The sequence below is a fragment of the Lithobates pipiens genome, unplaced genomic scaffold (assembly GCF_037356315.1).
Source record: "Lithobates pipiens isolate NorthernLeopardFrog02 unplaced genomic scaffold, aLitPip1_a1.2 Scaffold_19, whole genome shotgun sequence".
Classification (NCBI taxonomy): domain Eukaryota; kingdom Metazoa; phylum Chordata; class Amphibia; order Anura; family Ranidae; genus Lithobates; species Lithobates pipiens.
This window is the reverse complement of record NW_027507764.1, coordinates 244,901,708-244,916,456: the sequence shown is the minus strand read 5'-3', so window position 1 is coordinate 244,916,456 and position 14,749 is coordinate 244,901,708. Positions and strand designations below refer to the sequence as shown.

General features: G+C 43.6%; 1 protein-coding gene across 2 annotated transcripts in view; it reads right to left on the bottom strand.

The window, feature by feature from the left end:
* EXOC3 (exocyst complex component 3) overlaps nt 1-14,749 on the bottom strand; it is a 344,012-nt gene that overhangs the window by 231,966 nt on the left and 97,297 nt on the right. For both annotated transcript variants that reach the window (XM_077491872.1, XM_077491873.1), the window contains one exon: nt 7,197-7,322. In XM_077491872.1, coding sequence (XP_077347998.1) covers nt 7,197-7,322 — 126 coding nt within the window. The remainder of the gene's footprint in view (nt 1-7,196; nt 7,323-14,749) is intronic.

Here is a 14,749-nt window from a genome sequence, read left to right as displayed (position 1 = left end):
CTGCAGGACCTCAAGTTCTCAACAGGCATCTCCCCCAGGCTCTGGGGATCATTACGCCAAAGACTTGTTCTGCCATTATCCAGGTCCTGCAGAAATACTATATTAGGGTAAGTTTTATCCTTTAACATCACATTATATGTATTTAATGTTTGCTAATGTATTGTATTTATTTCATCATTCCCTAATTACTATGATTGGAATATGCTGTGAAGGTCCTCATGCATGCTGGAAGCTTTTAAAGTTCCTTTTTTGTCCTTTATGCATATTTGCCTTCACTAACCTACCCCACCTTGCTATCCTGGGCCCATACACACCTAGTCTAGTCACTTAATGTATTTAGTCAGCTCCATTGCAGTAATTTATTCTAAACACCCCCTAAAAAAAGTGTACAAATGTTATTTGTGTCCTTAAATTCAGGCGAAGTGCCAGATGCTTTTTTTTGGGGGGCCCAAAAACATTTGGACCCCCCCAATCGCTAAATCAATGGATACTGTGACATTGGGGGGTTTAACTCAAGTGGTTAGAGGCATTTTTCAGTCCACATCAGGCAGGCGTTTATAGTGAAGGGCCTGGTAGCCCAAGTTTATTAAAAGGAAAAACAAAATAGTCCATCCAGGAATCCCACGCAGGGGTCCAATCTTAAATTAAATACACACAATCCAAATAAAAATGCTAGCCCACCTGGCTACTCTTCAGCAGTAGTGCTGCTATAGGTACTTGCCCCTCAAACGAGCTGCTTGGATACACACAGTCTTAGGCTCCTTGGACGCACACAGCTTCAAGCCCTTCAACACACAGCTTTGGACTCCTTGGATGCACACAGCTTCAACCCTTCAACGCACACAGCTTTGGGCTCTTTGGATGCACACAGCTTCAACCCTTCAACGCACACAGCTTTGGGCTCTTTGGACATGCACAGCAACAAGCTACTCCACTCCACCATCCTTCACACTCCATTCCCAACAGCCCTTCATTATATGGCCTGTGTGCAGCTGGGCACACACCCTGCTCGTTATCCTCAAGACCTGGACACAGGGCTGGAGATATGCAAACTCTGTCTCTTTTTCCTCCGATTTCATAAGGACAGAGCCTCGCTCTGTCACAATACCAATCCTCTATCTGCTGACTTTACCATACCCACTATGCCGACCTCTTTTGTGTTCCTATTTATGGATGAATTCACCAAAGCATGTAGTGCAAGGGCCTGCCTGAATATTTTCAAATAGTACTGTTTAAAGTTTTGTTCTATTATCTTGATAGCTAATGGACTAATCTAAAACTGTGCTTCCATTTTTTTTTTTTATCACTTCTTACCTGTCCAGTGGGCTGCCAATAGTGTAATTAAGGAGGAGCTGGCCAAAGTAACACACATTTTGTTACTCAATTACTTAGTGGAGAGGGTTACCTGTCCACAACATCCCCCCCCCACCAAAATATTTCGAAGGGGCCATCAGAGGGGGTGAGGAATCTGATAAGTGGGACTTATATTTTTGCCTTTAAATACTCCTTCCAAAAAAAGGTTTTACTGATGTTGTGAAGAAGGTTTGCGTCTAATCTGCTTGCAATGTTTATGTGCAAAATTACTAATTAGATTTTTCTTGTTTGACTACACAGCTTCCTTCAACGCCACAGGAATGGCATACTGTGGCTTCCCAATTTGCCCAGTGTTGGGATTTTCCGAACTGCAGAGGAGCAATCGATGGGAAGCACGTCCACATCGTCCATCAACCCATTCAGGGTCATACTATTTTAACTATAAAGGGTTTCATAGTATTGTGTTGATGGCGGTGGGGGGCCCCTCTCCCGCCGCCAACGGTGACCTCACGGCGAATCCACTGCAGAGATCACCATTATCGTAAACGCGACCGGCTCCTGAAAAGCTAGATATCTCGGTTGTGGCAGCAGATGTCATCAAACCTGTGACAAAATGCGTCAGAAAAAGCGGCGATCTGACGTCACCGCTCGCTACGTCCCGTTGTTTGTAGCACGGGCGTGTGTACTGCAGTCGGCCGGCCGCAATTTTAAGTATTTGAATTCCTTATTTGTTTTGTATGCCGATGGCGTATATATTTTTTAAATAATAAATACCTAGCGGGTTTTACCTATGGCCCTCTTGTTTGTTTTTCTTTGAGCCATATTTGCATCAGCAACTTTTGCAATATAATCTGGCGCTAGTGGAGGATTTGTGTGGCCATAGTCCTACCAGGAGACACCCCATAGACGGGACGACTGGATTGTTGTGTTTCTGAATTGAAGAAAAGGCCCTGGCTGGGTGTTGGTTATATGCATTAACTATCTGGCAGCTGGTAAGCGCACAATTCTTCTGGTAGTGGAATTTCTTAAGCAAAAGTCACTTCGATTGTGGATTTCATCACATGTTGGACTGTCACTTAAAGTGGTTGTATGCTCACTTTTTTAACTTTTACCTACAGGAAAGCCTATAATAAGGCTTACCTGTAGGTAAAAGAAATATCTCCTAAACCTGTACGGTTTAGGAGATATTCCCCTCGGTATGCGCCGCTGACTGCAGGCCCGGCCGGGATGAAATCTCCCACGCGCATGCGCGGGAGTGACGATATCGCTGCTCCGGCCACTCACAGCGCCGGAGCCACGATACCCGGAAGAAACGCCGAGGGAGCATGTGAGCTCCCTCGGCGTGGATCGGGCCAGATGTCGGGGCCTCGTTCTAAGGTAAGTATTTCATAATGAGCTAGTATGCGGTGCATACTAGCTCATTATGCCTTTTGCTTTGCAGGTTTAAAAAAAAGAAAAAAAAAATTTGCGGGTTTACTACCGCTTTAACATTGCACAGTTTTGGAGACCATTGATCATTTTTTGTTCACTTTAGGTCACATTTCTTTGGACATTAATATTATTGATCACTGATCATATTCTTTAATATAAATTATATATGTTGTTTATTAGATTATTATTTACCCATTAAGATTATTAGAGCACAACCATTTTGTTTTTAATATACAGGGAGCTGCCCTGTCTGTGGCAGCTGAACCACCCGTTTTTGTAATAATAAAACAAAGAGGAAGGCAGCGCAGGATCAATTGGTGGAATTTGTGAAGCCAGTGATACCCACAGCAGATATCCCCTATTTGAAATCCCTAATTGGTGGCCTGAGGACCACTTATAATAGGGAGCGCAAGAAAGTCCAGGATTCCCTGAGATCAGGAGCTGCAGCAGATGACATTTATGTACCCAGGTTGTGGTACCATGACAGACTGCATTTTCTGGCAAGCCAGACTGAACCCAGGCCAGCACTCTCCAGTCTTTCTTCAAGGCCTCCCCCCCCCCACCGCCCCCACTTGAGGCTTCCGACGCTCAACCTGGGCCTTGCAGGCAGCACCATGTTGAGGAGCCCAGCTCGAGTCAGATATAGCATTCTTCAAAATATTTCTGTTTGTCAAATTAATGATGTGATGAAGTGTTTTGCATATCAATAGACAGTAGTCGCCACAAATGATTTTGACAAGAATGAAAAATGCTGGGGTCAGAATGATGGTCTTTTCAATTTCTTAACATTCAATTTGCAACAGTCATGAGCTGAAAATTGTGTGCAATTGATGAACCAAAAACGAAGACGACGTCCCTTTTTCATAGACAGGAAAGCCTCAGCCAGGATGAGGAAAGTGGCAGCCAGGTGGCTTGGCCCAGTAGTCTGCCAGAATCACCTTCCACAAAAAAAATGTCAGGAACAGGAGTGTCAGGGCTGGCTTAGCCCTTCCTCCTCTGGGCTGGCCGCTCAGCTGTCGGCTAATTGCCAGCTCTCTTCTCTTTCCACAGTTAGCAACTGTTCCCGATGATGCTCGTCTGACCTGCCTATTTAAAGCCTTCCAGCTCACTCTTTCCTTTGCCTTCGCGTTGGTCACATCACAAGGAACCATCTCCTGCTGTTTGTTTCAAGACTGGCTTGCCGACATCCCTCCTGGCTTCTTATCCTGCTTGCAGTTGCTCTCCTTGGATCCCTGACTTCAGGCCTGGCTGATTACCCGATCTGGTTAATGAACTTTGGACAGGCTGACTACCCGATCTGGCTACTGGACTCTGGCTATGCTTGACTACGCTTTTTTCTATTTACCTTTTTATTTTTATTAATAAACAAGTGTGATTTGATTGTACTTCTGTCTCAGTCTGTTTCATGGTTTCTGACAAGGAGTCACATGAAGGAGGTAGCAATTGTAATGTAGGTCTTTGCCTACATTACAGCATGCAAAATGCTGGAAATGGAGGAGGCCAACACCTCTTATGCGAGGAAGTGGCCTTGCAAGCCCTAAATAAGGGGTTGGGGGGCCAACTCACAAGACAACCCCACATTTGTGAGTTCAACAATGGTCCTCCTCCTCCAGGTCCTACTCCTCCACCTCCTGCCACACCTCCAAAACCAGAGCAACAGCTTGGAAGGAAGCGTCTAAGACTACAGAGTGGCCTGGGTTCAGTCTGGTCTGACAAAAGATGCAGGCTGTTGTATGACCACAGCCTGGGGACAGATATGTCATCTGCTGCTGTTCCTTGTAGTCCTAGACCGGATTGTGCTCACTGTTATAAGGACTCAGTCCTCCAATTTTGAATGTAAAATAATTGATGTATGCCCTGGAGTACAAAGGCTTTGCAAATTTCACCAGTTTATCCAGTGTTGCTTTCCTCTATTTTTTTATGACGCAGAATAAATGGCTATTTTTCTTTCTGAAATACTTGTGTTTTTCTTCAAAAAGGACAGTTTGTTTGTGAGTAGGCGGGTACATTTCAAAAATGCAATGTCAAATTAACAAGGGACACCGACACCAAGAAACCTCCTTGAGATTTACAAATACAAAATAATAATGGTGTTGTGGAAACGTGACATACAAAAAAAAAAGGCTATCACTATAAAAAAAATTTCAAAAAAAAAACACAGATCATCTTGATTAAAAAAAATAAAAAAAAATTCTAAACATTATTATGGAGATCTGGCTTTAAAAAAATAAATATTATTCATGAGATCACGAGAAATAATAAAGAAAGAAGTTTGTGAGAACTCTGTGTGGATATGAGCAGCAAAACAACTTCATTCCTCTTCTTATAAAGAAGAAGAGAATGCGCTGCATTGAAAGATTTAAAAAATATCTGTGTGATGAATGTGCGATCTCTATTACGAACGCTAGTTTTACAAGACTGAGTGGTTCCATCCCATACTTCTGAGCATGCACGTTTTGCACGTTGGAATTGCATACACACGATCGGAATTTCCAGAATTTTTCCGTCTGAAAAACTGAGAACATGCTCTCAATCTTTTGCTGGCAGAAATTCCGCCAGAAAAATTCCCGGGGAGCATGCACACTTTCGCATTTTCCGACGAAAAAGCTCTCATTGATCTTTTGCTGGCCGAAATGCAGACCGTGTGTACGCAGCATTATGGAGGCTATTCCTCAGCTCATACTTACCATATTACTTCAGACTTTAAGAATGCTTGCAGTGTGTTAATAGTGGCCTGAAGACGAGTGTTAAATGTTTCTATAAATGGTGTATTGGATAGAAATGGATAGATTTGGTAAACTATATACATATGTACAAGAGAGTTGCATACACGGTATGAGTTTTAGTTCTTATTTTTTGTTTTGAGTTTGTTTAGATTGTATTGCTATTTTACTTGAACAGAAAACATCACTAATTGTATGGTGTGGACTCATTGAAGAGCAGGATACTCTCCGGTGCCCTCCACTGCATACCGGAGTCACCAGCAGCGGCGGAGGCGATCGGATCCTTCTCCCCGTTAGGTATGGAGAGGAGTGAGGGGGAGATGACCCCCACCCGTCTTCATACCATTGCAGGGTGGAAGCGACGTCAAAACGTCACTTCCGCCCATAGCACTTAAGAGACATTTATTATTTTTTCAAATGACACCTTTTTTTTTATTATTATCGCATTTTAGTGTAAATATGAGTTTGAGGTCTTTTTGACCCCAGATCTCATATTTAAGAGGTCCTGTCATGATTTTTTTCTATTGCAAGGGATGTTTACATTCTCTGGAATAGGAATAAAAGTGACATTTTTTTTTTTAAACAACAGTGCAAAAAATAAAAAATAAAAGAAGAAAAAAAGAAAGTGCAGAAGTGAACGCATATGTGAGTAGTGCCCGCAGGTGAGGTATGGACGCGATCATTAGAGCGAGAGCAAAAATTCTAGCCTTAGACCTCCTCTGTAACTCAAAACATGCAACCTGTAGAATTTTTTAAACATGGCCTATGGAGATTTTTAAAAAAATAACATTTTTGTAAAAGTTTATTTCCATTCCACGAGCGGGCGCAATTTTGAAGTTGAATTTTGAATGTTGGGTATCAATTTACTCGACATAACATTATCTTTCACAATATATAAAAAAAATTGGGTTTACTTCACTGTTGTCTTATTTTTTAATGCAAAAAAGGTGTATTTTTTCCCAAAAAAAAAAGTGCGCTTGTAAGACTGCTGTGCAAATACGGTCTGACAGAGCGTATTGCGAAGACCCCCATTTTATTCTCTAGGGTGTTCAAAATATATGTATATATATTTTTTTTTCTCAGAAAGAGGCTTGGTGGTTAATGCTTATGGAGTCTATACTAGGAATGTTTGTACTTTATGTCGTTTTGTACAATAAAACTTTTTTTTCTTGATATAAAAAAAAGCAGTGGGTAGGTGTGCCTAATAATGCAATTGTTGCCCATTTTCAAAAACTGGCCAAAAGTAAATGAGGAGCATTCTCCGACTCTCTTAATAGGGGTCAGACAGAAGTAAAAGGGAGCTCTGCTCTTCACATTGGCAGGTAGTGCCCAGGAAACTGATTAAGCCTAGGTTCACATTGGAGCGATTTAACATGTCAAGTCAGCGGCAATTGCGGTAACGCACCAATTCCCAAAAGTAGTTTCTGTACTACTTTTGGCGACTTCGGGGTGCAACTTCCATAAACATCTGTGTAGCAACCCACACAGATGTCTCTGAAATCACCTCCGAAGTCGGGACTGACATGCAGGAATGAAATCGTGCGACTTCATTCCCGCTGTCAGTGTGAACCTGGGCTAAAATCTATTTTTTCAGGACAGTGGAGGTAGTGAGCAGACTGCAGAGGTGGTGGTCAGGACTTACAACTCATGTCTGGAAAGGAGCATTTTTTCGCCATGCTTTACTGGACAACTCTAAATTGTACAGTTTAAAAAATGTTTAATAATTACCTGAAAAACAATAGCTGGCAACGTGGTCTGGTAGTAGCCTGCCTGGTCAGCCTCAGGTTCGGTATCTTTATCCCAGTCTTTTTTATCGGTTTCTAATGCCTTTCTCAACCAACCAATAATATTGGACTAAATAGATACAGATGAAAAAAAAATTATACAATTATAATTATATATATATTAAATGGATTTAGCTTGCGCAAGTAGTTATTAAAATACAAATATACCAAAATAATGAAATGGAGTTTTGTTATTCACTGTAAAAAAAATGTATTCATTAGTTCATTAAAGCGGAACTTCAGTCATTTTTTCATCTTCCCATCTATTAAATCCTCTGCGCTTGGATAGAAAAAACACTTTAAATACCTAGCGTTTTGACATCATGCACAGCTCTCTCTCTTGAGGCTCGGTTCACACAGGGGGCGATGCGAGGCGACACGACTTGCCTCGCCGCGACCTGCCGCGACCTCAGCGGAGACTTGCAAATGACTTCTGTATAGAAGTCAATGCAAGTCGCCCCGAGGTCGCCCAAAAGTAATACAGGAACCTTTTTTCTGAGTCGGAGCGACTCGAGTCGCTCCTCTTAGAACGGTTCCATTGTACAGAACGGGGGCGACTTGTCAGGTCGCGGCACGGCAAGCCGTGTCGCCTCGTGTCGCCCCCTGTGTGAACCGGCCCTAAGAGTCTGCAGGAAGGGAGGGAGGATGAGTCATAAGAGGGCCAATAAGAGCTGCAAACCTGGAGGTGTGTGTCTGTGTAAATCCAGGAAGTGAGCAGGCAGCAGCTTCAGCTGCCCACAGTTAAAATTATTGCAGCCAGACTCAGTGGAGGGAGATTTCTGCAGCATATTTGGCAAGTACAGACTCACAGTATATATAAAATAGTATGCAAAGTAGCTGGAGCTTCAGAATGGCAAAGGTGTTATTACAAGTTATATGAGCAGACTGCAGTTCCTCTTAAAGAACACAGAATTCAACGTATGGCTATAGAGGTGCCCCTTTGCAAAGGAAAGTCACAGCACCATCTAGTGGCTACATCCCTACACATGTAACAGAAATGCAGGAGTAACATACCGTGATCAAACAGGAAACATAGAAGGGAAAAGGCCAAAACAAAGCAAGAAGAATATTTTTATATATTATATATATATGCAGTGTGGAAATAAGTTGGCAGTGTGAATGTAGACATATGTCCAAAGCTAGCCCCCAGGATACCATCACATTCACAAGAAAAAACATTTACAAAAATGTGGACAAAGGAACCAGGTAGCAGCTGTACACACCGGGGAAACCAAAACCTAGTGGCAGAAAGCCCAAGAACAAAACAAGCGTTGACTGGATAGGGAGGATCCTGTTCCTTAAAGTGGACCTTGAAGTAAAATACAAGCTCTATTAGATCATGACCTCCTTATAATTGTTACTTAAAGCGGTAGTAGACCCGCACATTTTTTATTTATTTTTTTACCATCTGCAAAGCAAAAGGCATAATGAGCTAGTATGCACCGCACTAAAACTATGAAATACTTACCTTAGAACGAGGTCATCTGGCATCTGGCCCGATCCACGACATCTGGCCCGATCCACGCCGAGGGAGCTGACATGCTCCCTCGGCGTTTCTTCCGGGTATCGCGGCTCCGGCGCTGTGAGTGGCCGGAGCAGCGATATCGTCACTCCCGCGCATGCGCGTGGGAGATTTCATCCCGGCCGGGTCCGGCCACTGCCGGACTTTCAGCCGAGAATCCCCTATGCGCATGCGCCGCTGCAGTCAGCGGCACATACCGAGGGGAATATCTCCTAAACCATACAGGTTTAGGAGATATTTTTTTTACCTACAGGAAAGCCTTACTATAGGCTTTCCTGTAGGTAAAAGTAAAAAAAATGAGTATACAACCGCTTTAATAGTTGAATAATGTATTTGAAATTAATGGTAAGGCAAGTTAAATGCATCCTCCACCCTCAGAGCATAGGGGACGGGGAGCATCATAACCATTCTGGCAATTTCCAGGTAGAGATGAAGATTCCGAATTGCCCAAGACAACACTTTGGCTTTGCACTGGAGTAACCATCCCCAGGAATCTCATCAGAAGGATAACTTCAAGGCCCACACTGAGGAAGGGGAGGCATAGGCAAGTATTTATTATAACTTTTTTTTGTTACAGATACATTTTTCAACTACAATCATGCACTGATTTTTACAGACAGGGTGGTAGTGGTGGGAGTAGGGGACAGATCTAAAACAAACTTTGCCTTTTAATACATGGACCACTTTTGGATACTGCACCTATATCCCCCAGGTACACCAAAATTGCAGGATGCACACACAGCAGCTATAATTGCTCATGTGTGCAAGGAGCCCTTGGGGACAGGTCCATGACACACTGCACTCACAATAACTTAATTCCAGAGGAATGAGGACCTATCATCGGCTAACTTAGAAAACTGAAGAAATCTAGTAGTGGAACATAATTAATGTGGGGGACAGCACAAGAGAGAAGGTGGTTATAGAAGCCAGAGCCTTTTGTTTTAAACCCCTGCTAGGGAGACTGTTAAAAAATGTGCAGAGTTAGGAAAAGTGAGAAATGGAACACCGAAAAGACACACGAGAAACACAAATTGCCCTTATTTTGTTTAGATTATACAGGATATGGCAATGAAAATCTTAAAGAAAATAGAACTATTTCTTAAAAACACAAAACGTTACCAAGGCACTTACAGTTTTTGTTAAAAAATATTGCTGGTTGTTGCCTAGGTGCTGACCTTTAAAATCCTTTTCCTTGAAGTACATCATGGGGCACAGAGCTATGGTAATTACTATGTGGGTTATAGGCCACCTTAAGGTGATGGACACTGGCACACCCTAAGACAGGAAGTCCACTCCCTATATAACCCCTCCCACTACTGGGAGTACCTCAGCTTTCGTAGCAAAGCAATACACGTGCATACTAGAAAGAAGTGAGGGACCTCTGGGTCCCGTGAAAAAACTTCAAAGAAAAATAATTTTACAGGTGAGCCGTTATAAAAATCATATTTTCTTAATCGTAGATCACGGGACACGGAGCCATAATAATTACTATATGGGATGTCCCAAAGCAATGCCAACTGAAGGGAGGGAGACACAACAAAAGTAGGACACCACAAGATTAGAGGATTTACACTGCAGCTTGCAGCACACTGCGCCCAAAGGCAATATCGTCATGATTTTTTACATCTACCTGATAGAATCTGGTAAATGTATGGACTGAAGACCAAGTTGCGGCCTTGCAGATTTGAGCCATGGAGGCTTGGTGATGCACTGCCCCACAAAGCACTAACAGCTCTTCTGGAGTGTGCTTTGATTTGAAAAGGTAGAATTTGCCTCTTTAAACCATAAGCTTGAACAATTACTTGTCAAATCCATTTAGAAATAGTAGATTTTGATGCTGCCTGTCCTCTTTTAGGACCTTCAGGCAATACAAACAAAACATCCATTTTTAGAATCTGAATCTGAGTCACCTTCAAGTAAACTGACTGCTCTCCTCACATCAAGAGAATGTAGTGACTTTTCTTCAGTAGAACTGGGTTCTGGAAAAAATGAAGGTAGAACAATATCCTGGTTTAAATGAAAACTTGACACTACCTTCGGTAAAAAATTTAGGAGTAGGACGCAATACTACCTTATCCTTTTGAATAACTAAATATGCCTCTTTACAAGAAAGGGCAGCCAACTCTGATACCCTCCTTGCAGAATGGCTACCAGAAAAACTAGTTTCCTTGTCAAAAGGACCAAGGAAATATGTTGTATTGGCTCAAAAGGCTGTTTCTGTAATGCTGACAGAACTAAATTCAAGTCCCAAGGGTTCAGGGGTGACCTAACCGGAGGATTAAGCCACGTTACTCCCAGCATAAAGCTACGAACCAAAGAACGTGAAGCAAGGGGTCGCTGAAATAATACAGATAAGGCTGAGACCTGGCCTTTGATAGTACTCAAGGCCAGCTTCATTTCTAACCCACCTGGCCTTTGATAGTACTCAAGGCCAGCTTCATTTCATTCACACCAGGAGACATATGCCTTCCAGACTATAATATACGATTCTAGAGGCTGGCTTCTTTGCATTAACCAAGGTAGATACCAATGAACCTGACAGCCCATACTTCAGAATGTGGGTCTCCATAGCCAAACCGTTAAATTTAGTGTTTGTAAGATAGGATGGAATACCGGACCTTGAGAGAGAAGGTCTGGATGTGGTGGTAGGGTCCGCCATCTTTACAATCTCTTGAAACCAAGATCTCCTGGGCCACAAGAATTACCGACTTACCTTCCTACTGGATTTTGTGAAGAAGTCATGGAAGCAGCAGAGCAGGAGGGAATGCATAACTCAGTGAAAACTGATTGCACGCGAATACCAAGGCATCTGTTCTGCAAGCTAGCGGATCTTTTGTTCTTGACACAAAGCTGTTAATCTTTTTGTTGAACATGAAAGCAAACAGATCTATGTCCAGAATCATCAATCTTTGACATATTGTCAGGAAGATATCACGGTGAAGAGACCATTCTCCCGGGAACAACTGCTGGCGACTCAAGTAGTCTGCCTGCCAATTCTCTATTCCTGAAATGAAGACTGCCAACAGGCAAGGTACTTTTTTTTTCTGCCCAAGTTAAGGTACGATTCACCTCTCTCTGGGGCGCACGACTTCTCGTGCCCCCTGATTGATATTGGCCACTGCTGTGACATTGTAAGATTGGCTCCATACAGGACAATTCCGTAATCTGAATGTCCAGGCCCTCAGGGCCAAGCGCGCTGCCCGAATCTCTAGAATATTGATGGGCAAGGTCATTTCTGACCTGGACCATTTCCCTTGGACAGTAGCCTCTTCCAGGACTGCTCCCCAACCTGAAAGGTTGGCATCTGTCGTTACCACCTTCCAGGTAACTAGTAGGATTTTCCTTTCTGCAGAATCTTGGTTATCAACCACCAACTGAGGCTCTGGCGCACCTTTGGAGACAAGCACATTGGGAAATCTAGAGCTTGGACCTTCTTGTTCCAAGCCAATAGAACGGGCTGTGACAGGTACTTGGGTACTCGGATGGACCGTGACAGGTACTCGGGTACTCGGATAGACTGTGACAGGTACTCGGGTACTCTGATGGACTGTGAGTGACAGGTACTCGGGTACTCTGATGGACTGTGAGTGACAGGTACTCGGGTACTCTGATGGACTGTGAGTGACAGGTACTATGATGGGTGGTGACAGGTCCTCTTTATTGGGGGGGGGAGCAATCAGTGTGATTGGTGTACACTGTAAACAGTAACGAGATGTTACCGCAATCTCCTCCTCACACACGATCGGTGTGTGAGGAGGAGAACCCGGTAACATCTCGTTACAGCGGTTTGTTTACATTTAGTGATTGGCTGTGAAACTATCACAGCCGATCACATGGGTAAACAGCTGGCCAATGGCTGTTTACCAGCGTCGGTGACGAGCAGTGTTCCCGGGAACACGCTGCCACTGACGTGATCGCGCGCACGTGTCATGCACAGTGGGGGTGTAACCATCTGTGATCGCATGGTAAACAGCCATACCCAAAGGCTGTTCACCCCCCCTTGGTGGCGAGCGGTGTCTCCGTGATCGCGTGCATTCTCTATTTAAAAAGGACGTCATACGACGCCCTCCCGCCACAAGAGATGCGCTGCCTGGCTGTCATTTGACAGCCAGCGGTCAGCAACTGGCTAAAGACCAGAGAGTAGATTAGAGAGAAAAACGGCAGGGGAGGTCGATCTCTAGAACCTGAATGACGTGTGACTGCTATTTTAGTCTTCGGTTGTGTTTCCAAATAAAGTGCGACCCTCCTCCGAAAAGACAAACATGTTCCAGAGTCACCAGGTCTTGGAATATCGTTCTTGTTGGTGTCGAGCTGTTAGACTTCGAATTTACTAATTTGTTCTACTTTCCTGAGCCACATCGCGATGGTCTGGGATTCCACTTCAGAGGGATGCATGACTTGGCCGCGTCAAGGAGGTGACGGATAACGTTTTTTTTGTAGGATTTCACCGAGGCAGCTATGTGGAGAAGGAAGAAGGCCGGGACCTGCGGGATTTGCTGATCTGAGAATTTCTGGGCAATGTTCTTGACCTCAGACCAAAATTGTGCTATAACTGGACATGTCCAAAAGACGTGTAATAGTGTACCCCGCTCCTCCTGGCATCTCCAGCATCTATCCGAGGTTGCAGGGAAAATTTTACTCAGCCTTGCTGGTGTCCTATTCCACCTGGTTAAAATTCTAAAATTGGTTGCCTGTGTTTTTGTGCAGATTGATGATCTATATGTTAAATGAAGGATACAATGTTTTTGTTGCAGGCTAAACTTGCTGAGGGAGTAATCAGATTATACATGTTCGAAAGCTTATGCGGAAATGCCCCTTCAGATGAACATATTTCCTCTAAGGTTGTGTGATTGATTAAAATTGCTTGGGGGGGCCCTAAGGAAGTGGGAAAGTTGGAGAGCATTCCAAAACTTCAGATGAAAAGGCCCCAGTGGATCCATTAAGTCTTGCAGCGAGGGCCATTTTCCCTGTGTTAGGAAGTGTGAGGCCTGTGAATACCCTGAAAGCTGTAGGTGCTTAAATGGTTCATCTTGGTAACCTGGCGGAAAACTTGAATTCCCCAGAATTGGGAAGATTGGCGAGGACTCGGATGAGAGGGACTCTTTTTTGAACAGAAGGGAGCATACCTTTGCGGTCTGACCGAGTATCGGGTGTGACTTTATCTTATTAGGTAAGGAATCCTAACACCATGGAGCTCTATTCAAAGGGATAGGGCTCAGATCTTGTTCAAGCTGAACCCACAACTTGAGGGACTCATGCCTACACCAATCTACCAGTCTACCGAGGTGAACTGCCTAGTAGTATTTGTGTACATCCGGTACTGCCAATCCCCCATATAATTTTGGCAATATGAGCTGGGATCTCTTTAGTCGGGGATGTTTGTGGGCCCAAATACATTAAAAAAACACCTTTCGTATTTGTTGGAAGTAATTGGAAGGGGTGTGGATGGGTAAGGCCTGAAGGAGGTATAGAAATTTAGGGAGTATACTAAGTTTAAGAATATTGCAGTGGCTGAACCCCGAGTGTAACCCAGAGTTCCATTTATTAAGATGCGTTCGGATCTTTGCAAGTAACGAGGGGGGGGGGGGGGGGAATTTAGTTCAAATACCTTTGAGATGTGGGTTGGAATAATAGTACCCAAGTATGTCAATGCCGCATTGTTCCATTTTAACCCTTTAGTTTGACTGGAGTTGGGCCTCAAGTCACTGTGATAGATTAATACCCATCGCTTCTAATTTTATGAAATTTATTTTGAGGTTGGAGAGAGCTCCAAATTTATCAGATTCCTTAAAAAGATTTGGGATGGATATCACGGGATTCTTAAGGGAGAACAACATGTCATCTGCATATTCCGATACTTTATGTTGAAGGCTTCCCATCGTTATGCCATCAATATCTGGGTTTCTACGAACCGAGCATAGAAAGGGTTCCAGTGACAGGGCGAAGAGGAAGGGCGAAAGCGGCCACCCTTGCGG